The sequence below is a fragment of the Eulemur rufifrons genome, chromosome 16, assembly GCF_041146395.1.
Source record: "Eulemur rufifrons isolate Redbay chromosome 16, OSU_ERuf_1, whole genome shotgun sequence".
NCBI classification, from domain to species: domain Eukaryota; kingdom Metazoa; phylum Chordata; class Mammalia; order Primates; family Lemuridae; genus Eulemur; species Eulemur rufifrons.
In genome coordinates, this window is record NC_090998.1 from 92,621,888 (window position 1) to 92,648,239 (window position 26,352).

Genomic DNA, 26,352 nt, shown 5'->3' on the forward strand with positions numbered 1-26,352 from the left:
CTCCAGATAAAATAATTTGCCTCTCTGTGCCTCAGTTTTATCCTCTATAGAAACAGGGGCACGATGGTGTGGCCAGCGGGCTCAGTATCTGTGAGGCGCACCGTGGTCACTGCGATGACTCGCGCGCCGCCCGGTTCCGCTGGTGTCCAGGACCTCCCTGGCCAACTCTGTGGCTGAGAGCTTTGCAGGTCAGTGACGCAGGCTGCAGCCATTCATCCCATTTCAGACAGTGGGAGGGGACGTTTTGTGACCCTCTCAGAGGGGTGGCAAAGCGGGGGTGCCCAGCTAGCAGGCCTGCTCAGCACTCCCCACCGTCACTGTGACTTCAGGGTGGCATTCCCCCTCCCCCCTCTCCAGAGCCACAGTCTCCTTATTTGAGCATTGCTTCCGTGCAAAACCAGGGAACGAACGTGCCCTGAATTACTCTAAACACATCTCCCAAGGGGAGGGGTACAGCTAGAACTATATGCTGACAGTCCCCAGAGCCCTCTGGCGGGCAGACGGCTGTCCAAGCGCCAGGCGGGACCCACTGGCCAGGGGGCACGCCGTGCTGACCAAGACATCGTGCTCTGTGCCTCAGTGTCCTCCTGCCCAGCGTGCACCTCAGAGCTCTAGTTCAGGGTGTGAGTTTAGTACAGGCCACGCGTCCTTCCTGAGACCTGACCCCGAGCCGCACACGTTGAGTTGCATGGGCAGGGTGGGGTGTGATAGGATTCGTCACTGCCCAGGGCATTGCCCCCGACAGCCAGGAAACACACGTCTGCCAGCCAGAGTCCCCGGGGTAATTGTCATTCTCTGCACTGACTCTCGGTGCATCGAGCAAGCCTCTCTGAGCCAGCAAGCGGGCCGGGCAGGGGAGGAGAAATCCAAATTGCGGGTTTCTGCTCTATCAAGAGCAGTAATTTCACGCCAGGGCTCGGGGTCTGCGGCTGGCTGCGAGAGGCGCCAGTGAGATGTTGCTGCTCTTTAAATGCACAGGCAGCGGAACACGTGCTTGGCTGGGGGGCTGCAGCTCTGAGGGGGTCCCTCCCCTTGGGACCTCGGTTTTCTCATCTGCCTGGGGAGGCTGGGCTGGCTGATTTTAAAGGGCTCTTCCTGCTCTGAAAGTCTGCTTCTGAAAAACAAAACAGGCTGAGCAGCAGGCAAGGGGGTCTCTTAGCAGCTGGTCCCAGTTGTAGCTCCCGGTCGCTCAGCCTGCTCAGTGGCACTCAGCTGGGCCCCTCCCCAGGAACAGGAACCTCCTGGGCTTTGGGACCAGCAGACACAGGTGCTCCAGCTGTGTGACCCTGAGCAAGTCACAGCACCTTGCTCGGCCTGTTTGTGCATCTGTGACATGGATCCCCTGTCCCTGGCTGGGCTGGCCCCGGCATTAGAATAATTTTAATCGTCTTACTATTTATTGACTTACAGCCTAACAAAGCCTCTTACATCCCTCATCATTTAATATTTGCAGACCCTGGAGAGAGGTCACCAGCATCTCTACTTTCCAAACAGAGAAACCAAGGCTGGGAGGACAAAGGGGACTGGCTGACGGTGACCCAGCTGCTCGGGCAGGCAGGGCGAGGACTCGGGCAGGTCTGTCTGGCTCCTGCGGCGGCAGAGGGGAGGAAAAGAGCGGCTTCGGTGCATCCTGGGAGACCCGCCTGCTACGGTCCTCCCTCCCCAGGGACACTGTCTGCGGGGGCCCGGCCACCCCCACCCCTCGCAGAGTCATCAGTAGGGAACCTGATAGGAAGGAGTCGGGCGGGGCGGGTCCATGTTCTCGCAGCAGCAGGACCCCCTGAAGTCAGTGCCGGCCCTTGTGGCACTTTGGGGACTGAATTGTTGCTCAGCGTCCTGAAGGTAAAACTCCAGCAAGAGGGAAATTACTTGAGCCCAAACCACATGTCGAGATCGGGATGTGCAGGGGCCTTGTCACGGCTGCTGATGAAATTTTAATCTTTGCTTAAATGGACCAAGTGTTTCTGATTCCTCTGTAAATCCTGGAATAAAACTAAAAGCACACTTGGCACCACGTCCACCTGATAAATCGCCCAGCGTAGAGATGTTCTCAGGCGGCCGTGGACGGCTGCAGAAAGAGCAGAGATTGGAGTCCGGGCTGCGCCTGCCTCCCAGCAGGGCCCCTCCGGCTGGGGGACCCTGAGCCGGTCACGTGGCCTCTCCCAGTATCCATGTCTGATCTGTAGTTTGGGCTGAGGAAATCGTGGCGGAAATGAAATATTAATAGTGTGCGGATAGAGCGAGTGTCCACGCTCAGACTGGCGGTGTCAGTCTGGCTCCATCCTTCACAACCGAGTCTTCCGGTGATCTGTCGCCACTTCCCAAATTCCCCAGCACTTGGCCGTGTCAAACAGCAGCCATGGTATGTGTCTGATGATTTTTGTGGATCTGGAATTTGGGCAGAACTTGGCCAGGCACATTTGCCCTGTGTAGTGTTGGCGGAGGTCAGTAGGTGGCGTCTGGCTGGTGGGCGGGCTGGTCACGAGGGTCCGAGATGCTGCCTCCTGTTCCTGGCGCCTGCTGGGCTCAGCAGGGACCGGGGGCCAGCGCGCTGCAGGTGGCATCCCCAGCCCGACGTTCTCCGAGTGGCTGTGCTTCTCACGGGCAGCTTGGGGCTTCCGGCACAGAGGTTCCTGCGACGGCGGGTAGGGTACATTCCTAGGTGTGGATTTACAGGATCAAACAATGATCAATGTTTAAGTACTAGTCAAGCCATGGGATGGAGTCCTCGGAAGGGCATCACCTTAGTGGTGGAGCTAAATTAGCCCTGGGCTAAAGACTGTCCCAGAGTCTCCCCAACAAAATTAAAAGCAATGCCTGAAGGAATATGCCTGTTTCTGAATGACTTAATGCAAGATACAACAAAGTTCATCTTCATTCAAAGCAATACAGTAAAATCCAGTCACCAACAACGTAAAATTCCCGATGAAAACTTAGAAGGCATGCACAGCAGCAGGAAAACGGGATCCTGGCCAGGGGAAAGTCAATCCGTAGAAACAGACCCAGAAATGACCAGGATGATGTGATTAGCAAACAAGGACGTTAAAATAGCAATTATAAATGTGGTCCATGTGTTCAAGAAACTAGAAGAAAATATGAACATGATGAAGAGAGATTTTAAAAAGAAACCAAATGAAACATCTACAGATGAAAAGTATAATTTTTAAAATGAAAAATACATTGGATAGCATTAACAGCGGATTAGGTATTACAAAAGAAAAGATTAGTGAACCTGAAGGCATAGTCATAGAAATTATCTAAAATGAAGCACACAAAGACTAACCTGTGGCACAATATTAAACAGCCTTATATAATTGGAGCCCAAGAAAGGAGGAGAAGGCAGACAAAGGTGTGAAGAAATAATGGCCAAAATTTTTCTAAATTTGTCGAAAATAATAAACTCACAGATCAATGACCTCAATGAACCATTAGTATAAGGAATGTGAAGAAAGCTATACCAAGGCGCACATCATAACCAAATTTCTTAATATCAGTGACAAAAAACTTTAACAGAGCAAAAACAGTCCTACATATACAGGAACAAAGATAAGAGTTATAGAAGACTTCTTTTTTTTTTTTTTTTTTGTTGAGACAGAGTCTCACTTTGTTGCCCAGGCTAGAGTGAGTGCCGTGGCGTCAGCTTAGCTCACAGCAACCTCAGACTCCTGGGCTCAAGCGATCCTACTGCCTCAGCCTCCCGAGTAGCTGGGACTACAGGCATGCGCCACTATGCCCGGCTAATTTTTTCTATATATAGATTTTTAGGTGTCCATATAATGTCTTTCTATTTTTAGTAGAGACGGGGTCTCGCTCAGGCTGGTCTCGAACTCCTGACCTTGAGCGATCCACCCGCCTCGGCCTCCCAGAGTGCTAGGATTACAGGCGTGAGCCACCGCGCCCGGCCAAGACTTCTTTTTATTTATTTATTTATTTATTTTTGAGACAGAGTGTCGCTTTGTTGCCCGGGCTAGAGTGAGTGCCGTGGCGTCAGCCTAGCTCACAGCAACTTCAAACGCCTGGGCTTAAGCAATCCTACTGCCTCAGCCTCCCGAGTAGCTGGGACTACAGGCATGCGCCACCATGCCCGGCTAATTTTTTTTTTTTTTCTATATATATTTTAGTTGGCCAGATAATTTCTTTCTATTTTTAGTAGAGACGAGTTCTCGCTCATTGCTCAGGCTGGTCTCGAACTCCTGACCTTGAGCGATCCACCCGCCTCGGCCTCCCAGAGTGCTAGGATTACAGGCGTGAGCCACCGCGCCCGGCCTAGAAGACTTCTTATTGGAAGGGTAGAGACCACACGTTATTGGAGCACTCTCTCTTTTAAGTACTGAAAAAAATATCTGAATTTCTCAATCTAAAATTACATACGCAGCAAGTTTTTCTTTTTTTTTTTTTTTTTTGAGACAGAGTCTCACTCTGTTGCCCAGGCTAGAGTGAGTGCCATGGCGTCAGCCTAGCTCACAGCAACCTCAAACTCCTGAGCTCAAGCGATCCTCCTGTCTCAGCCTCCCGAGTAGCTGGGACTACAGGCATGCGCCACCATGCCCGGCTAATTTTTTCTATATATATTTTTAGCTGTCCATATAATTTCTTTCTATTTTTAGTAGAGGTGGGGTCTCGCTCTTGCTCAGGCTGGTCTCGAACTCCTGAGCTCAAACGATCCGCCCACCTCGGCCTCCCAGAGTGCTAGGATTACAGGCGTGAGCCACCGTGCCCGGCCACGCAGCAAGTTTTTCAAAAATGAATGTCAAGTAAAAACTTTGAGATAAAAGCCGAGAGAATTTATTTTCAGCCACCTACGCCGTGAGAAATGTTAAGGGAAGTGCCACAGAACGGAGACACAGGACGCCAAGTGGAAAGCTGGATCCTCACGAAGGAATGAAGAATGCTGGACACGGTAAATATATGAGCAAATAGAAAATAAATTCTCATTTTAAGAATATCTTTTGAAACTAAGTTGACTTTTTAAACAAGAATAATAAAGTAGTATGAGGCTTAAAACATGTTGGAGTATCTATGTGACTTAAGAACACACAGGATGGGATGGGGGAACGGACATATACTGTCATGAGACTTTTATAAGTAAAGTAGCATAGTATCATGTTAAAGTAGACTATACTACATTAAATATGTGTAATGTAAAACTAGGGCCATCGCAAATGAAAAGATACGTCTAATATATTAATGGGGGGATGAAATGGAATCCTAAAAAATGCTCCATTAACCAGCAAAACAAAGTCAAGAAAAGAAGAAAAAGGAAACAAAGAACAAATAGCAAGATGGTAGACTTAAACCTAGCCATATTGGTAATCATATTAAATCTAAGTGGCCTAAACATTCCAATAAAAAGACAGAGATTCTCAGGTTGGATTTTAAAAAGGAAGATATTACTGATGTTTAGAATATGAAAATACAACAGATACCATAAGGTAAAAGAATAGAAAATGGCACACTATGCAGCCACCAACCAAAAGGAGACTGGAGTGGCTGAATTAATATCTGAGACAAAGTAGGCTTCAGAACAAGGAATAAGACCAGGTACCGAGAGACATTCCATAATGTTAAAGAAGACATGATACTGCTATGAATTTATGCACTAGTAACGGATTTAAAATACATGAAGAAACAGTTGGTACAACTGAAAGGAGAAATAGACAAACTGGCAATTTTAATAGGAGACTTCAATACCCTTCTCTAAAGCATTGATATTAATAGAACAAGTAGACAGAAAATCAGTAGTCTATAGAAAACTTGAACAACACAGCCAAATTAACCCACTAGATTTAACGAGATATGATTTAAGAACATACAGAAGCAAAGATTTTTCCGACATTGGACAACAGCATAGCACTGTGACTCCTGAGAGAAAGGAAACCGGGCACTTAAGGGAACACGCTACCTAAGAATAGCAGAACAGGCTCTTTTCAGCCAGAAAGTGGCAGAGCAAGACTTAAGCCACGTGTGTCTGCCTTCGGGCCACTTGCCCTCTCCAGCACGCTCTCTCAAATGTGCTGCTCTAAGGAGACAAAATTCAGATGAGGAAAGAGAAAAACATATTGAGTAGGAGCTAAAGTTTCTTTACCTGAATTTCTGTTTCAAAGTAGCACAGTAAGAGACAGAGTGTTAACCTGTCTGAGGTACCATACTGGGTTTTTGTAAATATGTTTTTTAATTGAATCAGCATCCAGCCCAGAGCACCTGGTTCTGCTCGCACTGCCAAACCTTCCTGTGTGTTTCCAGGTTCAGAATGCCCTTCTCTCTTTTGTCCTCTGGCAGGCTCCTACTCATCCCTCAAAACCCAGCTCTGAAGCTCCCTGCTAGGGAGGTCCTCCCCAACCCCCTGGTCTGCCCTGTATCACGTGCATCCCCCCGATGGAGTTCTCAGATGCTACACTATCGTTTGTTGTTATTTTGGCCTCTCTCTTGGCCACCAGACTTCCTGAGGGCTGGGGCTGCGTCTCTCTCCCCCTGGACAGCTCCCGGGTCCTGTGTTTTCGCAGGGCGTGGGGAGGACCAGAGCCTGTGCTTGTCGTGCTCAGCACACCCAGGTGAAAACTTGCCTTCTTTCTCTCCCCTCAGCCTCAAAGACAAAAATCACGGCGAATTCATCCCGCCTGTGCTGAGGTCCACAGTGACGTACCTGAGAGAGAAAGGTGAGAGCGAGCTGGCTGCAGCCAGGGACCTGAGGGCTGCTGGGGGTCCCTCCCTGGGAGGGCTGTCATGGATCCTGAGCGCCCCGCGGGCCGGGGACTTGGAGAAGCTGGAGCCGGTCCAGGGGTGTGACCAGGGAGGGAGGGGGCTTGAGCACTGTGGCTCCAGGTGTGGGCTCTGGCCTCAGATGGTCTGGGTTTGAATCCCAGCTCCTCCATGTGCTAGCTGTGTGACCTGGGGCCAGTTCCTGCCTTCTCTGGGCCTCCTTCCCTCATCTGTCCAGTGGGGTTAATAACAGTACTTGACCCACAGGGTTGTTGTGAGGCCTGAATGAGGCAGTGTGTGCAAAGCACTTCAAACAGCGCTGGCCTGCAGGAAGCACCCTCGATGGTAGCTCCGCTGGCGTGATGAACTTTGGTGTACAGACGCCAGGGCCAGTGGGGTGGGTGAGGTCAGGGACTTGGAGAGAGGCGAGCTTTGTGGCCTCTCCCAGATTCCCGAGGTCAGAACTCAGGGCCACAGAGGTGGTGCGAGGAGGCCGCTTTTACTCTAATGGGAGGAAGTGGTTCCCATGGGGGGGGTGGGGCTTTAGAAAGGAGAGGAGAGTGGGGAGGGGCGGGGGGAGGGCAGAGGGCGTCTGGGGACCCGCAGAGATGACGGTGGCTTGGATCGGGCAGGGGCAGTTCAGGCGCAGACAGTGGGCACGTTGGGAAGCTGTTTAAGAGACAGAACCGTCTATTCACCCTGCGGGACGCAGCTGCTCCGCCACCGAGCCTGTCAGGGGCCAGGTCTGTGTGGAGACCCCCCCTCTGCCCCAACCCCAAGTGCAGGCTCTGCGGAGAGAGAGACAGACGGAGTTTCTCTAGAAAACCCGGTGCCATCGCCTCTTTGTCCATTGTACCTGTCGTTCGAGGCCAGGTCTCCGGAAGTCTTGCTGTGGCGGAAGCTCCTTTCTTGCCCTGTCCCCGCCAGAGCTTTGCCTGGCCCCGTGGGCCCTCCCAGCCTGTGCACCCTTCCCCGTGGCTTCCCAGGGCCCACGGGCTGAGTCCGTGGTAGGACTGGGTCTGGATTAGGGAGTTGGGCATATCGGGGGCTTCCCTGAAGTGACAGCTGAACTGAGCCCTGGAGGATGGAGGGGTGTCAGTCAAGGGGCGGGGGGTGGCAGGGACAACCCCCCCACCCCCCCAGCTTAAGGACACGTGAGTCACTGCTTTCGTGAGCCAGTCACGAGTGCTGAAGATCCTCTGCAGGCTGACGGAGGCAAGCTTGCTTCTTTGACATAATCAACTCTATCAGTGGTGTCAACAGGACTCTGCCCCGTCCAAAATGGTAGCCGCTGCCCCCGTAGCAACAGCCCAATAGGGCACTTCCCATGTGGCTTGTGCGACTGAGTGGATGGAATTTTCATTTTATTTAACTTTAATTAAATTTAGGTTTAAATCCCACGTGCAGCTAGAGGCCACCGTGCTGGACGGCGCAGCCCTAGGTTCTCGAGGGAAGCAATGTGTCTGGCAGCCCCCTGCGTGCCAGGCACCGGGCGCCACCGTCCAGTCCTCTCTGTAGCCCTAGGAGACAAGAGCCAGTGGCCTTCCTCTGTAGACAGATGAGGCAGGTAGGGTCAGAGAGGCTGAGTACTTTCTCCAAGGTCACACAGCTGGTAGGAGGCAGAGTCCCTCTTGGGAGATCAGGTCGGCTGGGGATATGGAGAGGTGAAGTTGAGGGATGGGGGCAGGACAGCATTCCCTCCTGCACAGGAGGGCTGAGGTGTGGGCAGCTCTCGCAGGAAGGTCTTTAGGATCACAGCAGGGATGTGAACGTCCCCATAGTCGTCAAAGTTCACGGGCTTTGTGAACTTTGGGGAGTGAGAGAACCTTCTGGAAGCCCAACGTGCTGGGACCCGTGAAATGCCCAGAGGCTCCTCTCCCTGCAGGACTCCGCACCGAGGGCCTGTTCCGGAGATCAGCCAGCATCTCGACCGTCCGCGAGATCCAGAGGCTGTACGATCAAGGTGAGCGTGGCCCTGGGCACCTGGCCCCTTTCCCGCAGGCAGGCGGCATCGGCCCCGTCCCGCCTAACCCCCGGAAGGGCTCAGGGTGGGGGCGGCTGCCTGGGAGCCGCTGGGGAGCACCCTGTTGTCCAGAGTGGAGGCCTTTGCCAGACCCCGTCCCTGCTGGGACGAGGTGGCCACGTGATGTCATTTGCCCCTAGAGTGTCTCCACTCAGCCCAGGTGACACGTGGTCTCAGGGAACTCCCTGCGGTGTTTCCTGGAGTCTTCGGTAGGTGGCCCCTGCTGGCCAGCTCAGCACGGCTTCCTTCACTGCCTGTGTGTGACCTCAGGTAGGGGAATGGCACCTGAGCCGAGGACACGTCACACTGATGCTCCCAGAGCCGTGCCTCGCTGACAAGATTTGCCCCCACGTGTCCCTCACCGAGCATCTGGGCTGTGCGGTGCTATGTGGGTGGGCCGTCCCATCCCAGGCCTGTGGGCCGCAGCGTCCGTGCTGGGCACTGGGGCAGCGACAGCCAAAGCCCTGACCCCACGTCCTAGTCAGGAACAGAACCGCACGCAGAGACAGCGATGGCCCGCTACAGCCTCCGCCGGGCGTGTAGCCTGCGGGTTCTTGTGGGGCCAGAGCACCCCCTGTCCAGGTGGGGACAGTCATCCCCAGGCCCTGTGGCTCCAGCATCGGGCTGTGCCCATGAGGAGCTCTCCAGCCATTCAGCTTCAGGGCCTGGTTTACAGCCGCGAGCCCAGGCCGGAGCCCAGACCTCACTGTGCCGTGTTCTTGTGCAGGGAAGCCCGTGAACTTTGACGACTATGGGGACGTTCACATCCCTGCTGTGATCCTAAAGACCTTCCTGCGAGAGCTGCCCCAACCACTGCTGACCTTCGAGGCCTACGAACAGATCCTCGGGATCACTGGTACGTGCCTGCCCGGGGTGGGGGGGTCCTCAGCTGGCAGGGGCCAGGGGCGGGAGGCTGAGGTGGCATCTCCCCAGCATCATCCTGTTGCCACCTGGCACTGCAGGGCAAGAGAGGGGGCCTTTAGGGCTGCCCCCACCACGCACAGCCCGGCCACACGGTCTGAGGGCGGGGAGGTGGGGTCGGGTGCAGCTGGGCAGGAAGGGAGGGTGATGGGGGGCGGCAAAGGACTTGGGGCACAGTGTCGTGGTTGGAGTCCCGCCTGGACCCCCTCCCTGTGCTGCTCTGGAGGAGCCCCCAGCCCTCTCATCTCGAGAGGGGCCCTGGCGATTCTCCCAGATTATCGTAGCACACCAAGCACATGCGACAGGGACTGAGCAGACACCCGCCCTCCATCAAACGCCCAGCATGGCTGTGGCACAGATTACTCGTAACGACAACGGCCTCTCAAAAGAGCCGGGGAATTTTATTTTTTTTTAATTTTTTCCTGGGGTACAAATGTTCTTGGCTGCAGGTATCAACTTTGTTATGCGTGAGTCAGGTGAGCAGGGAATCCTAAGGGGGGCGATGCCTCATAGAGCTGCTCCGGTCTCTGTAACCACTTTCTAAGGGGGCTTCTTCCCGGAGCACGGTGAGCCCGAGGGGACCTGCTGTTGCACTGGGTGGGACACCTTAAGGACAGTCCTGAGATGTTTCTTCCTGCAGTGTAGTCATGAGCCACCTTTGCCCAGAGGCTTTTGTCCTGGGCCCTGGGAATGACCTCTGAACTTTGGAACTTCTCAAGGGCAGGGATCTCTTTGTTATTCATCAGGGTCCCTGATGGTGACTCAGAAGGGAGCCTTTCCGGGAGGACTAATTACGTGGTTAGAGGGTTGGGGCTTTGAGTCACGTGAGACCTCTGGGGAGGGCGGGGAGGGCAGGGGGCTGGAGGTTGGTTTCCAGCCCACGGCCCCCCTCAAAGAGGCAGGACCCCACACTGCCCACCCAGGGCAAGTCCCACCCACTGACTCAGCAGGCCCTCCCTGGGAGGGGGCAAGGGACCATCCCACAGCCCAGATGGTCCAGACACCGAGGCTGACTTCTTTTGGCTGGTGGATGGCAACGCTGGGGGGAGTCTGGAGCCAGGCTGGGCCCCTGAGAGACAAATCCCAGTGTGGGCACAGAGGCAGCTGTCTGGTGGAGCCAGAGGAGGCCGCCCGCTCCGTGTCCACCTGGCAGCCGGCTAGGGAGGGGGCGGATGAGCAGGCAAGATGGACAGTCCCCCACCACCCCAGTGTGCCAGGCTCTGTCCTAGAGAGAAGCTTCCAGACGTCCTTAGCCCCTGTGGAGGGATGATGGCTCCAGCCTCTGTAGAACTTGCTGTTTGTTCCAGCCAAAACCCGGTGACAGGCAGAGAGGTCAGGACCCGTCTTAGGGCGGTTCCTTTAAGAAGCTCCCAAGTGTAAACCCTTTCTCTGCCGTTTGAGATGAAAATCCCTGGTCACCCAGCACCACACCCCCAAGGGCCGAGAGCCGTCTCTGAGACGGAAGGACCCACGCTCGCTCGCACCGCTGCCTCCCGTGCTGAACACGCCAGAAGTCTGTTTCTCCTCCGGACGGGCCCAGGTCTCGGAGTCACACTGAGTAACCCCGGCAGGGGAGGAAAAACTCTTTTCCTCCTGCCGTTGGCTGGGAGGCTGTAAATCGGACAGACAAGAGGCAGATTAGCAGGAGAAAACATGCCCAGTTATTTAGTAGAAGTTTTAGGTGACACCAGAGCCTTCAGAAGGACCCGAAGATGCGGCTGGGCCTGGGTGTTCTCATACCAGGTTTCCTAAAGGTTTGAACAAACCATCAACTCGGTTCTTTGGGTCTGGAGAACATGCAGTTGAGATTTCCCAGTGTTGGCTTGACGTGTCCTTACAGGGAATGGGAGGGGCAGCGACGGATTTCCTGGTTTGCGAGTTGCATGTCTTTGGTGAGGGCGTCGGGTGTGCCAGAGAACTTTCTGGGTGGTGTCCACGCGTGATCTGTCGCGATGATTTCTGCGATGTTTCTACCGAGTCCTCCAGCTTGCAGGGCTTTGGGGAAGTGAGTTTTAGTTCTTCATGATGCTAAGCCAGGAGAGGGGGAGAAAACCGGAAATGTTAGCTTGGCGTGTTGTAGCCGACACTGAAGGAAACCAGAAGAACTGAGAATCCACGAGTGTGCACTGCAGTTTTCCACGGAAGCATCATCTCTCTCTACGGTTTTGATTCTCAATCACGAAGTCGGTCTGGTCTCATCGTGTTTGGCCTGGTTATTTACACAGGGGCAGCAAGAAAGGTAATTGGCCCCTGGAGGCTCTTTTTAAGTCTGCTTTGCTGGGACTTCGAATAAGAAATCTTAGATTCAGCTATTTTAAAGCCTCTTGAGCCGGGAAGCCAAACCAAAAACTTGCTGTCCCTCTTGGCCTGCAGTACCTGTAGATCTCAGTGACTTCTTCTCTGCTCAGGGTTCCCAATACATGTGTAGTATCCTGGACCTGCCAGGAAGCAACCGTCCTCGCTCGCCTGTGAGGCTAAGAACCCTGCACGCCAGGCCCCAGGCTGGTTTCTCCAGGGGCTTTGCAAGCAGCACTGGCTCCTTAAACTCAACCTTAGTTTCTTAGATCTGATTCTGTGCATATTCTTATATAGAACTTTCTAGTCATAGCCTTATTAATATAACCAGTATTTTCAATTGTGCCCTATTACAAAGAGAACAGATCCTTATTGAACTTATGCAAATAACTATATTGCCATGAAAATAAAAATATTTAATAAGAAAGGGACTAGGTAGGAAGAAAAATAAAGGTTTCATTCTTATTTATGAGGGTATAATTTACACAAACTATGTATAGATAGTTTAAGAGAAAAGGGGTTCCTTAAATCCGGAAAAGCAATACATTTTTTTTTTTTTTTTGAGAAAGAGTCTCTGTTGCCCAGGCTAGAGTGCCGTGGCGTCAGCCTAGCTCACAGCAACCTCAAACTCCTGGGCTCATGCAATCCTCCTGCCTCAGCCTCCCAAGTAGCTGGGACTACAAGTGTGTGCCACCACACCTGGCTTTTTTTTATTTTTAGTAGAGAGAGAGTCTTGCTGTTGTTCGTCTCAGAATCCTGACTATCAAGTGATCCTCCTGCCTCAGCCTCCCAGAGTGCTAGGATTACAGGCGTGAGCCACCGCGCCTGGCCCCAGTTTCATGGGGCTTGACCCTCGGGCCCCCAGTTTTAGGAATCCATTCATTTATTCCATTAGCTTTGGACATTCTTAGTCCAATGGTACGATCTTAGCATTATCAAAAACCTGTATTCTGGAGTACTGGTCAAGAGTCTTTTCTGTGAGTCTCTTTGAAAATGCAGCAGTTTGGGCCTGCATCTGATTGTACACTCTTACAGAAGAATCAAAGTAAAACAGTAACTGTGAATGATAAAAGACCAAGAAATGGCCATGGTTAAAGACCTGATGAACGAGTTCACTATCTGATGAGTTTTGTTGCACACAACAAAAAATAATAACTGAACAAGGGTACTGACACATTTCTATGAACTTCATACAGTTTCTGAAATGCTTATATTAATACCATTTGCTTGTACTAATAAAACCTAGTGAAAGTTAAGCATCCCTTCTTATTGACAATGCCTTTGGTGCGATTTAACATTGCAAATAAACTGAATTATTTTTAACATTTTTCTTAAAAGGTGAAAGAACATATCCTTTGAGTTGAAACAACTTCATTTAAAATTTGATTCTGGAGGCCGGGCGTGGTGGCTCATGCCTGTAATCCTAGCACTCTGGGAGGCCGAGGCGGGTGGATTGTTTGAGCTCAGGAGTTCGAGACCAGCCTGAGCAAGAGCGAGACCCCGTCTCTACTAAAAATAGAAAGAAATTATCTGGCCAACTAAAATATATATATACAAAAAATTAGCTGGGCATGGTGGCGCATGCCTGTAGTCCCAGCTAATCGGGAGGCTGAGGCAGTAGGATCGCTTAAGCCCAGGAGTTTGCGGTTGCTGTGAGCTAGGCTGACACCATGGTATTCACTCTAGCCCGGCCAACAAAGCAAGACTCTGTCTCAAAAAACTTTTTTTTTTTTTTTTTTTTGATTCTGGGAAGTTTGTAAAAAAAAAAAAAAAAAAAAAAAAGTCAAAAAGGTTTCCCTTGATTAAATAGGCTCATAGATTACTGTGAACTTAGGTCTCTTAAATAATCAAAGACATAATAAAGGTTAACACCTTACTTTTTTCAGGAATTATTCTGATAAGATACAGAATCTTGGTTTCCTGGGGAGCTTACTTAAAGAAAAACTTTTTACAATTTCTTATTAAAAGCAGATCAATAAACTAAGAAAACTTTGATGTTCTATAGTTTTACATCAGTATGTTTTTTTATATCAAGGCTCATTTTTTAAAAACAAACTACAAATCAATCCAGTCAAATCTTAGCCAGCTTGGCCACACGCCACATTCCTTTTCCAAAATTCTTTTTCCATAAACCTTGTGCAACTGTTTTTTTATCCATGAAGGTTTTGTCCTGTATTTTCCTTGCTCTGAAACAACCAGTCATTCTACTTGAGGACAAAATTGCTGTCCTTTTCCTTTAACCAAATGCTTCCTTCGTGTCTCCTACTTTCTCCTCCAAGGCCCTCCTGCTTTCCCTTGTGAACTTTTCATAGTTGTTTCCCTTCACCCTTATTAGTTCTCATAGTTTTAATGACATATTAATAGTTTGAACCATTAGTGAAACTGCCTTCACAGAGAAAACTAAGAGACAATTGTGAACTGCCTGCCACACACCAGCTCTCTGCCCTGGACGTGCAAATTTATGACCACACCATTTCACAACTGTTAGATGCATACGCTTCCTCGTAGTACAATTTTTCAAAAAGAACATATTAACAGACTCAAATATATTTAGTCTCTCTACATCATATAAAAACAAGATGCCAAAAGTATGTAAGTTTATACTTAGTAATGAATGTTTCAGTATTTTATCTTATTTAGAAATTATTAATGAATATCTATGATTTAACATAACTCTAAGGTTGCGAGTTACCAAAGAGAAACTACTTTTAGGCAGACAGAACATTGAATAAGGCCAGCTGTCCTCCCAATAATTTCCCTTTTATCTGTTTTTAACCCTACTGGACTAGTGACCCTGAGTACAATAAAGCTGTGTGCTTTATTCTACTTAATATGATGACTGAAGACACAGCTGTTTTTATTAAACCAACAGTATCAGACCAATCTTAAGGTTTACTCAAAGTCAAAGATTTACTCAAGTCACATGAACTTGAAAACTACATTTGAGTTAGTTTCTATACTTGAGAGTTTTAGGAATATCTATAAGTGCTCATATCGCTAAGCAAATTTGAATAGAACTTCCTGGGATTTTATAAATTAAGTGGGTAATACTGTCCAGAGGTAGAAAAATACAACATATACATGACATACAGACACAGATATAACATACAGACACACAGAGATCCTATAACACTCTTCATACACAGCTTTGCACAAGTTTAGGTTATCTGTTAAGGGTAAAAGCTTTTTATTATTTCAGGGAAAGACCCTTAAGATTTTTTTATTTGCCAGGTTTGTTTCCTTTAACCACGTTTTTTTGTTATTGTTTTGTTTTTAACCAAAGGTTAATACCTATGTCCAGCATGACTCGAACCATAACCCTTTTCATGGCTGACCGTAGATGCAAGAGGTATTCCCAAAGAAGGTGCAAAAGAGCCGGTCCCCCGATCCAAAGTTCGTCCCGAGACAGCCGGAAGGTGGCAGACATAGACGGGCCCCTGGGAGTGGGCAGCGGTTGGCAAGATCAGTTGCAATGGGATGCCACCCCCATTTCTGTCAGGCCACCTATAAGTTCTTGGGACTCCAGTCCGACAGCTGGCCAACCACCTTCCCCACCCCCAGCAGTCAAAAGCCAAACTGGCTACGAAGGCAAAGGCAAGCTCGCGGGACACAAAATGAGACAAAAAGAGAATCTTATCTTCCAATTCTCCTCCTCTTGACAAATGACACAAGAGACAAACAAGAGAAAGGATCAGCAAGGAGCACTCAAAATCAAATGCACAACACTGACAAGCCGGAGAACCTGTTCTCACAAAGGTTTTCATCCGCTAGTACAAATTCCGAAAGGGAAAAGACAGACTTTTACCACCCTCATCCGATCGGGCCCTGCAGACAGAAATCCAGGGGGCCGGCTTTGGTGAGAACTTTTACACCCTCGGCCGGCTGTGTCCTGGGCAGCTGCCGCAGCCTCCAGACTGCACAGAGTGTTCCAGCCAGTGACGTCCCATCCTCACCACTACAAACTGCAGGGCAGGAAAAGTACCTTTTCCTTCTTACTCGTCTTGGGTTCACGGGCCAGGGCCCTGTAACTTGGATTGACGAAAGACGATTACCAAAAGACAAACATACCGCCTCGTTTAATATAAGTTTTACGTGACACGGAGCCTTCATAAGCAAAGGAGGACCTGAAGTCACAGTTAAGCCTGGGCGTGTTAATGTAGGTTTGACGAATGGAAAGTCGCAGAAAAACATAACAGGGCAAAGGGGTATAAACCAAGGGCAGGGAAACGGGGAAACTTAGCAGGGCCTGTGTGCAGATTCCCTTTGGTGTCTCCATCTGCAGAGATCAGGATAGTCCTTCCCTGGGCGTAGGGAGGCTCTCACAGGGGGGGTCCTATGATGCCACAGGTTGGAGAGTCCTTCCTGCACCTGCCGTTTCTCAGGCTCCCTCAGCTTGTCACATTAATATGCACAGGTGCCATTTCTCAGGGTATGTTTGGGAACCACAGTACCCTTCCTACCTTTGTAAATTTCACTTCCCCAAACAGGACACAGTGGCTAACACCTGTAATCCTAGCACTTGGGCAAAGGTGGGAGGATCGCTTGAGGCCAGGAGTTTGAGACCAGCCTGGGCAACATAGCAAGACCCCATCTCTACAAAAAAATAGAAAAAATTAGGCATGATGGCGCATACCTGCAGTGCCAGCTCCCTGGGCAGCTGAGGCGGGAAGATCACTTGAGTTGGAGGTTGCAGTGATGACGCCACTGCACTCCAGCCTGGAGAAGATGATCCGGTGACGAAAAGCACAAGTCTCCCAGGGGTGAAGCTCGACATTGTGTCCTTTTTGCCCCAGGGAATGGGGCTGGGGTGGGGCAGACACTGCCAATTTTTAAAAGTCATACTGTGATGGAAAAAACACAAGTACACCCCATAAAAGCATAGCACGAGGAGGTCTGCAATGAAATGGGGGACTCGCCAGCCCCTGTTTCGTTTGCTCACTTGCCATTTTAAAAGACGCAGCACGTTCTGAGGGTCTGGTTGTTGAGAACCAAGATGGCACCAAGGCTGGGGTCCCTCAGCCCGGCGTGGCTGAAATGTGACTCGGCAGAGGACGGCCAGACTTAGCAAGAACAGCAAACGTCGCCCAGTTAGATTTGAATTCAGGTAAACAACGAATGCTTTCCCAGTGTGTCTCAATCGTTGCATGGGGCATGCTCATCCTAAAAAATATTTGCTGTTTACCTGAAAGTCCAATTTAACAGCGTCCTTCATTTTATCTGGCAGCCCTGCTCAGGTGGGTGTCTCTCCTTGAAGTGAGGCCAGCCAGCCCTTTGGAGAGCGCCCTGCAGGACGTGGGCTTTCCCGGTGGCCGTGTGCAGTGAGGAAGGAAAGCGTTGCTGGGACAGCAGGGAGGCCCAGGGAAGCGGCTCAGCCCCCAACAGATTTGGATTCGAGACCCAGCTTTGCCACTCACTAGCTGTGTGACTTGGGCTAGTCACCTAACTTCTCTGAGCTCACTTTCCTCATCTGTATACATTGGGGCTATTTTGAGGATTAAAGGTGCATAAAATGCTTGGCATGGTTGCCGGCACTGGTAAGTGCCCAGTGACGCTGGCTGTTGTGACAGTCGGCTAGCTGGTCCTGCCCACTTGCTGGGACGTGCGCCTTCTCAAGGTGCATAGTGAAAGCTGAGGTGACCCTGCGCCAATATCCACTCTGGGACCATAATTCTTAGCAAAATGAGGTTTGGGCTGGAACATCCAAAGGAACGGGGTGGTGGCCTCCAGGCTCAGGTGGCTCCTTGGAAACGTTCGTTTCAAGGGAACTCCTTGTCCATTCACATTGCTGGGCAACAGCAGTGTTATCTCACGAAATGACGGCTTTTATTAAAACGCCAGCAAGAACTTTCACAGCAAGGAATTGTGTGTCTCTCAGCTGTGTGTTTGTAAAGCACACAGAGTGTTCACTCTGCACTTAGTGGCGGGGGCGGGGTTAGTGCGTTGGATGACGCGGGTACGCCACAGCGCACAGCGGGTGTGAGCATCCATGTGCGTGTGTGCACATGTGTGTTCATGCATGTGCACGCATGCTCATGGTGCAGTGGGAGCTTGGCGAGTGCTTATTGGCCGATTTGGAGGTTGCAGAGCTCAAATGGAAGATGTGGTTATGAGGGAAACTGTGGGTAGCAGAGTGTGGGACAGTCACATCAGGCCCTGGAGGGCAGGATACTGCCCCAAGAGCAACGTGGTGTGAGAATCGTAAACAGGTAGTTGGCCCAGAGCGGGGCCAGACAGTGAATACTTCGGTGCCGTGGGCCACGCCTACAGCCTCTCTCGCAGTTACTCAGCTCTGCCGCAGCAACACAAAGGCAGCCGTGCACCGTGTGCAAACGAACGAACGTGGCTGTGTTCCAATAAAACTTTACTGACAAAAGCAGGCGATGGGCCGGATCTGACCTGTGGGCCGTAGTTTGCCAACCCCTGGTCCAGAACATTCCTGTTTATAAAGTGATCGGGCTTTACCGGCTTCCTGGGAGACGCTGCTTACTATGCTCTCCTCCTGGGGGAGGGCCTCGGGCCCCTCTGGAGCCAGCTCAGGGAGGCGCCGGTGCTGTTGCAGGTGTGGAGAGCAGCCTGCGCGTCAGCCACTGCCGCCAGATCCTGCGGGGCCTCCCGGAGCACAACTACGCCGTCCTCAGCTACCTCATGGGCTTCCTGCACGCGGTGAGTGGGCAGAGCAGGGGCGCTGGGGTCCGGGGGCGGGGGGGGGGGGTCGCCTAGGCTCCTGCCTGGCCCCGGTGGCCTCTCCCCTCCACGGCGGCGCTTGCAGACCAGTCCCCCGCGTGCCTTGGGTCTGGGGTCACACCCTCGTCAGCCTTGGGACAACATTCCCTGGCCAGCAAAGGACTCCATCCAAGGCCTGGTCAGGCAACAGCTCTGCTGAGAAAGCCCCAAGCCCCGCCTGCCAGGCAGGGTCACCTGGCTGTCCCTCGGTCATGGCCAGCGCCTTTCCTGTTGGGGTCCTCAGCTCCCGAGTCACCGTTTAGGTCGGGTCTCTGGCAGGTGGGGACTGAGTAGCGACTGCTGTGGACGGCCCGCCGTCGCCAGCCTCTCAGGTTCCTGTGGCTGCCAGGACAAAGGACCACAAGCCGGTGGCTTGAACAATAGAAATTCACCATCTCACCGTTCTAGAGGCCAGACGTACAAAATCAAGGTGTCTGTGGGACCACGTTCCCTGCAGAGGCTCTAGAGGAGGGTCCTTCCTGCCTCTTCCAGCCCCCAATGGCCCCGGTGACAGCGTCACTCCAGTGCCCACCTCCATCCTCACATGGCTTTCTCTCCGCTGTGTCTGTCTCCAACCTTCTCTCATAAGCACACTTGTCACTGGGTTCAGGGCCCACCCAGAGAAGCCAAGGTGCTCTCATCTGGAGATCCTCAACTTGGTGGCACCTGCCAAGACCCTGGTTGCGAATGAGGTCACAGACTCTGGGGGGACCTGTCTCTGTGGGGCCACCGCCCGGCGCACTACAGCAGGATAAGAGCAGGAACGAGGGGAGAGGACCCTTCACTGCCCTGGGCCAGGGGGGCGTTTGGAGCCAAAGCCTGTGAGGTCACCAGGGGAACCGCACAGATCCAGGGGACCCCTGGCTGGGGGGGCCAGGCGTGAGGAGGCAGCGCCTGCTGGGAGGGGAGGGCCGGGCAGAGCAGGTGTCACGTGTGAGAGTCCGGCAGATAATGTCACCACTTGATTTTAAAACTATCTCATTCTCCCCCATTGCTTGATAAAATTTCTCAGTGGCCCCAAACTAAAATTTACTCCCCTAACCCTCTCCAACCCTCTTTTTCCTACCTTTTTTTTTTTTTAATTGGTGGGAGACAGATTTGTTTCTCTGGCCTCCTCCAGGGGCACCCATCTTAGTATGTCTAGTGGGATTCGGTGTCGCATCGTGTTAGACCGGCAGTACTCGGGGGGCTTGGCCCAGCTGGGGAGGGGGGGTCTCGGCACAGCTGGGGAGGGGTGGCCCACGGCTCACTTGGCTGGTGCACACCTGAGAGGTTGGGGGGCCGGCGGGTGGGGGTATCCGGGATTGCTGAACCCCCGTCCCCCGGGCACGCGGAGCTCAGCATCATCCCCGCTTCTGATTCTCCGAAATCCCCCAGCTTGGACCTGGCAGGGAGGCATGAACAGGCCCCTGCCACTGACGGGCCACATGGCCTTGGGCAAGCCTCCCCGTACCCGCCAGGCCTCCGTTTTCTCATCTGCAAGGTAAGGAGAGGTGAAGCCAAGCATGACGGCAAGAGCCTGTAGTCCCAGCTATTCGGTAGGCCGAGGCAGGAGGATCACTTGAGGCCAGCCTGGGCAGCAAAGCAAGACCCCATCGCAAAAAAAATTGCGAGGACTGAATTGCACTCCTAGAGTGGTGTTTCCCAAGACGGACAGGGAGCCCTTCAAGCAAGCTCTTTCTGCTATCATCTCTCCTCTCAGCAACCCCCTCGTGCTGGCTGGTCTTGCTCACTCCTGGTTCACCAGCCACAGCACAGAGGTCAGAGGTCGCCTGGTTCAGGCCAGCTGTGCTAGAGCCCACACTCCCGAGTCCACTGCAGTAGAAGAGGCGGCAGTGGGGTGTGGAAATCCCAGGAGGCAGATCACAGAGGCCGAGCATCGAGGCCAATCCCTTCCTTTTACAGATAGGGAAACTGAGGTCCCCAGTGAGGAAGTGGTACAGGCTGGTGGCTCCCAGTCCACTGCTCTGCCCACTGCCCAAGTCCCTCCCGGAGTGTAGGAGGGAGTGCCAGGCTGCTGCTGCTGCCGCCCTTGGGGCTCACTGCCCTGGTCCCACGTGTGGTCTGTTCCAGGTGTCCCGGGAGAGCATTTTTAACAAAATGAACAGCTCCAACCTGGCCTGCGTCTTTGGACTGAATCTCATCTGGCCGTCCCAGGGTGTGTCCTCCCTGAGTGCCCTTGTGCCCCTGAACCTGTTCACCGAACTGCTGATCGAGTACTACGAGAAGGTCTTTGGCGCCCAGGAGGCCCCCGGCGCTGCGGGAGCAGGCGAGCAGGGCGGCCCCGTTGCCAGAGGACGTGCCACGTCCATCCCGCCCCCGAGTCCCCCGACAGCAGCCAGGAGACACCGCTAGTGTTGGAAACGCACCATCGCCGCCGATCGTCTGTGCACTTGTTCTTTACAAACTTGCCGTCTGTGAAAATGACCAGGTGTTAAACAAACCCAGAACCTTCTGCTGAAAATTCCATGCTTTAGATTCTTGGGCCCTTCTCCATTGCTCCTGAGCTGTGGGTCGTGATAATGGATCTGTGAGGGTGATTTTTTTTTGGTGGGTTTTTTTTTTTTTTTTTTTTTTTTGACAGGGTTTCACTCTCGATCTGTCACCCAGGCTGGAGTGCGGTGGCACGATCATAGCTCACTAGCCTCGAACTCCTGGGCTGTAGCAATCCTCCTGCCTCAGACCCCTCAAGTGCTGGGATTACAGGTGGGCACCACCATACCCGGCCAGGATGATTCTTTTGAATCATAACCCAACATGGTTCAACTGAAAATGGGAATTTATTGGCTCAGGGGTGCAGAATGGCCTCACCGCTTTCTAAGCCTCGTGGCAGCCCAGCTGGGGAGGAAGTCTTCGTTGGGGCTTGAGGGAACCCCAGCAAATGACACCCCTCCCCCTGCCCAGCTCAGGAGTCCCACAGATGGAGGGCTCATGTCTCCCCAAAGCGGACAGGAGACCTGCCTGTGACCTGTGGCCAAGGGCCTTTGCTAACTGGTCACCTGCTTCAGACTCACCGCCCAGTCACTGGCCCTGCACACAGCTGGCTCCTGAGGACGGCTCAGCGGGCCACGCGTGGCCTCCCCTCCCAGATGCCCCCGTCAGAACATTCCCTCCTCCCCCCAGGAAGGGGGGGTAGGGAGGCCAGGAGTACCAATCCTACCGATGAAGTTTCTCCCCATGGGGACCTGGAGTAGCTCTAGGTGTCCTCTGATTTTCCCATTCCTAGCTCCAGATGAGGGCCCAGAGGCCCAGAGAAGAGAGCGTGCCCAAAGTCACACAGCTCGTGAGCGGCGGAGCTGGGGTTCGGACCTGTGGGAGCCACAGGGAGGCATCGGGCCTCCGTGTTCCCATCTGTACGTGGGGCAGGCTCCCTTCCCGCTCTGAGAATGCCGGCTCGGAAACCACAAGGCCTGAGCTAGAACTGGCTCCATCATATGCCGTGACACTGAGCAAGTTTAACCTCTGCGAGCCTGTTTCCCGCCTGTTTCCCGCCTGTACACGGGCTCATAGTGAGAGCCGACAACCCCATGTGGACACGGAAGATCAATGTGCTGCCACACAGTGTCTCGGACATTTCCTGGTTGTACCAGAACCATCTAGATCTCCGAGTTCAAGTAGGTTTTGTTCCTCCCAGACGGCCATCCACGCCCACCCGGCACACCCCTTTCCTGCAGCTGCAAGCTGCCCTAAGCAGAGGGGAGCGCGCAGATGGCTGGAGCCCCGGGCAGCCCTCTGCACGGATGTCTCTGAGAGGCACCAACCTTCACCCAGCTGGGGGGCCCCATCCTCACTGTCCCAGGGGCTCCAGGGACAGGACAGTGGGGGACCCAGCCCCAAGCCCTGGGCTTTCAGAGGAGCCACCGGGGCCTGTTGGCCTCAGTGGTGTCTTCTGGACTCTGCTCTCCCCCCAGCTCCTTCCTCACTGGTGTCGGGTCTGGAGCCCACCTCTGCCTTCCCGCCCCCTTCGTCATACGTCGTCTCTTTGCTGTTTCTAGTGTCCCGTCACTCCCGGCCACCCCAGGCCAGAATGATTCTTTTGTGCATCTTGAAAACTGATTAAAACAGATCTTGAAAATTGAAATTGTTTCATTTCTATTCTGCTACAAAGCCTTCTTTTCATTCATTCTCTTTCCTTAAAACACAACCCTCCAGCTCTGAGCAAGCACAGCCAGGCACAGGGAGCCCAGACCCGGCCGAGTGGGCTCCCAAGGCAGTCGGCTGCCTGCCTCCCCGGCCACGGCCCCCGAAGCGCCTGGCCCAGCACCCGCACCCCTCCGCAGGAAGGCGTCTTACGCACACACACAATTCAGAACAACCCTAAAACGGCCTCAGAGTTCTATTGTCAGGGGGAAAAAAAAAAAAAAAACAAATAAAAATGATGGCTCCCTTAAGAGTGCACCATTGTGAGCACCAGAATTAACAATGACATTAAATCAAATCTCATGCATTATGCAGAGAGGTTTACAGCGAAATGTACGTCTGTGAAATATATGTTTCAAATTTTCTGACTCCGAGAGGTGGCCCCAAGATGTTCTCCTGCGGCTTCTTTGATAACAGCTCCCCTTTTACAAATGATAATTGCGGAATCCTAGCTTAGCACCGCATGGCCTTGTCACCCTTCCCTTGTATCAAAGCACAATTTCCCGATCATTTCCACAGCAGAAGAAAGCGATTACAGTGATAATGTGTTGGAAGCACATCGGCGCATTTCAGCTTAAAACAATGAACCGCGAGGCTGAAATGAGGACTCCAGGGTGTCTCTATTGACAGGAAGTACAGAATAAATTGTCCAAACATTCACTTTTGCAGTAACGACAGAGATCGTAAGTGACTCCAGAGATTAGGCAGGCTGCCCAGAACTTGTAACTGACATCCACAGTGAATTACTGAATCCTGTCCAGGCCCAAAGTCTGCAGCAAACCAGGTAGTCGGTCCACCCCGACGAGCCAGGCTCCCGTCACTGGGGGAGCAGAGACTGGGCCCCCCACTCCTGGCACCCCTACTCTGGCAGCCGAGTGCTCCTCGGCAAGTCATTTAGCCCAGGAGGGGAGTCCAAAGTCGGAAGGCTCAGCCTGGGTTTCTGTCCCAAGGGTGGGTGGGTGACCTGGGTAAATTTTTCGAGCTTTTCCTCATTTGTGTGATGGGGAAGGCGGTGCCCACTCTGCAACTGCCCGCGCGCTTTGTGTCCGGCAGTGCGGATCTCACAGTTACAGAGATGAGCGAGGTATACTTCCTGCCCTCAAGGGGCTTGCTAAATAGTTGAGAATACAAGAAAATAAACGCACAAATAAGTATACTTAAGGGGCCGGGCGCGGTGGCTCACGCCTGTAATCCTAGCTCTCTGGGAGGCCGAGGTGGGCGGATCGTTTGAGCTCAGGAGTTCGAGACCAGCCTGAGCAAGAGCGAGACCCCATCTCTACTAAAAATAGAAAGAAATTATATGGACAGCTAAAAATATATATAGAAAAAATTAGCCGGGCATGGTGGTGCATGCCTGTAGTCCCAGCTACTCGGGAGGCTGAGACAGGAGGATTGCTTGAGCCCAGGAGTTTGAGGTTGCTGTGAGCTAGGCTGACGCCACGGCACTCACTCTAGCCCGAGCAACAAAGTGAGACTCTGTCTCAAAAAAAAAAAAAAAAAAAAAAAAAAAAAAGTATACTTAAGAACTAAAGCAGGCAGAGCGTGGTGGCTCACACCTGTGATCCCAGCACTCTGGGAGGCCGAGGTGGGAGGATTGCCTGAGGCCAGGAGTTTGAGACCAAATAAGTGACAGTGAGACCTCATCTCTACAAAAAATAGAAAAATTAGCTGGGTGTGGTGGCGCGCACCTGTAGTCCCAGTTATTTGGGAGACTAGGCAGGAGGATCGCTTGAGCCCAGGAGTTGGAGGTTGCAATGAGTTATGATGACACCACTGCATTTTAGCCTGGGTGACAAAGTGAGACTGTCTTAAAGAAAAAAAAAAAAAGAACTAAAGCAATATGTGCAGGGCATAGTGGGACAGAGTTGTAGACACCTGGGATGGTGGGGGCGTGAGAGAAAGAGCAGGTTCTGCTGTTGGTTTGATAACAAAAAAACCTTACTTTTTGTTATAGAAACAATAACTGCTCAGGGAAAAAAATTCAATGACAGAAAGCATAAAAAGAAGAAAATAAAAATCACTTGAAATGTTGCTGTTCATAGATAACCACTGCGAACATTTTGAGGGATGTGCCCTCTCACGTACGCTGATAGGGATGCGAATTGGTGCGATCACTTTGGAGAGACTGTATCAAGCTGGTGAAGTCAAAGCACTGTGCGTCCAGGTAAAGAACCAAAAAAGCAGGTACAAGAGCATTATCGCACCATTGTTGGCAGAGAAAATAATTAGATGTAGCCCAAATATCCACCAGTAGAAGAAATTACAAATAAATTGAGGGGTACAGCCATAAGATTAAAGAGTGTCCTGCGCTTAAAATGAATAAAGGAGATGTATATTTTATCAACATGGATAGATCTCAAAATATTACATTGAGTGGGGAAAAAAAGTTGTAGAACAAAAAATACAGCATGGTATTACTTTTGTAAAAATTTAAAACTCCCCAAACAATCCTATATATTGTTCACAGATTGGGTAATGTTGTATGTGTTGACACACACACACACACACACACACACACATATAAACAATTTTAAGAAGTGAATGGGAAAGGAGACATACCAAATTCTTCAGAAGAGAGAAACACAAGGAACAATATGTATATTGCATGTATGTGTGTATATATATTGCATATATATGTATATATATGTGCATTCTACTTCCACTATGGTTGCCTAACTCCTGGAAGACCTGACCTTTCTACATAGAACATCTATGAAATCTGGACAACATACAAAACAACAAAAACAAAAAGTTAACAATGACTTGAGGGCCCCTGAGAACAAGAAAATCCATACTTGGAAAATAAAAATGGCACGAGCTTCCCTTATGTTGCATTTAACCTGATCCTGGCAAAAGCTGGCACCTTTATTAGAGTGGCTATGTCTCCAATAGAAAAACAGTCATTTTGGCTGGAAGAACAGAGGACAGAGTTTGGGACAACCACAGTCACTAGCAAGGGAAGAGGGAACATCAGACAGGAGAAAGCCGGTGAGGGAGAGCCTCAATTCAGTGTATAAACTCTGTTCAAAGTTCTGTCTGATCCCTGAGCCACACATGCACAAAACAGACACCAGCTAAGGATACAAGAACGAAACTGAGGTTTGAGCTACCAATAGATAAGAGTTTGCAATTTGAAACAAACCAAGTTAAATGCCTGCTAAAATAAACAAACTAAAGCCAATACTTTGCAGAGGAATATAATAAAATCCCAAGATCTCTACAACATAATGTTCACAATGCCCAGGATGCAATTAAAAATTATTCATCATACAAAGAATCAGAAAAAAGTAACTCACTCTAAATCAACCAACAGACACCAACCTTAAAATGATGCAGATGTTGAAAAAAATAGTCAAGCATTTTAAAGTAACTATTATAAGTGCCCTCAAGGGTATAAAAGAAAATATGCTCACAATAAATGAAAAGAGAAAATCTCAGTAAAAAATAAAAATAGAAATAAAAAACAAGGGAATTCTAGGGAAGCAAAATACAATATCTGAAATTTTAAAAGAAGACACTGGCTGGGTTTAATAGAATGGAGACAATGGAGG

At 51.3% G+C, this 26,352-nt stretch overlaps 1 protein-coding gene across 1 annotated transcript in view; it reads left to right on the forward strand.

Moving 5' to 3' along the window:
* Window positions 1-22,139, forward strand: part of ARHGAP8 (Rho GTPase activating protein 8) — a 72,237-nt gene extending 50,098 nt beyond the window's left edge. Inside the window, exons 8-12 of the mRNA XM_069491845.1 lie at window positions 6,583-6,656; window positions 8,585-8,662; window positions 9,450-9,578; window positions 18,498-18,601; window positions 20,735-22,139. Of these exons, the coding sequence (XP_069347946.1) occupies window positions 6,583-6,656; window positions 8,585-8,662; window positions 9,450-9,578; window positions 18,498-18,601; window positions 20,735-21,016 (667 nt within the window). The 3' untranslated portion in view covers window positions 21,017-22,139. The remainder of the gene's footprint in view (window positions 1-6,582; window positions 6,657-8,584; window positions 8,663-9,449; window positions 9,579-18,497; window positions 18,602-20,734) is intronic.
* Window positions 22,140-26,352: the final 4,213 nt, after the last annotated feature.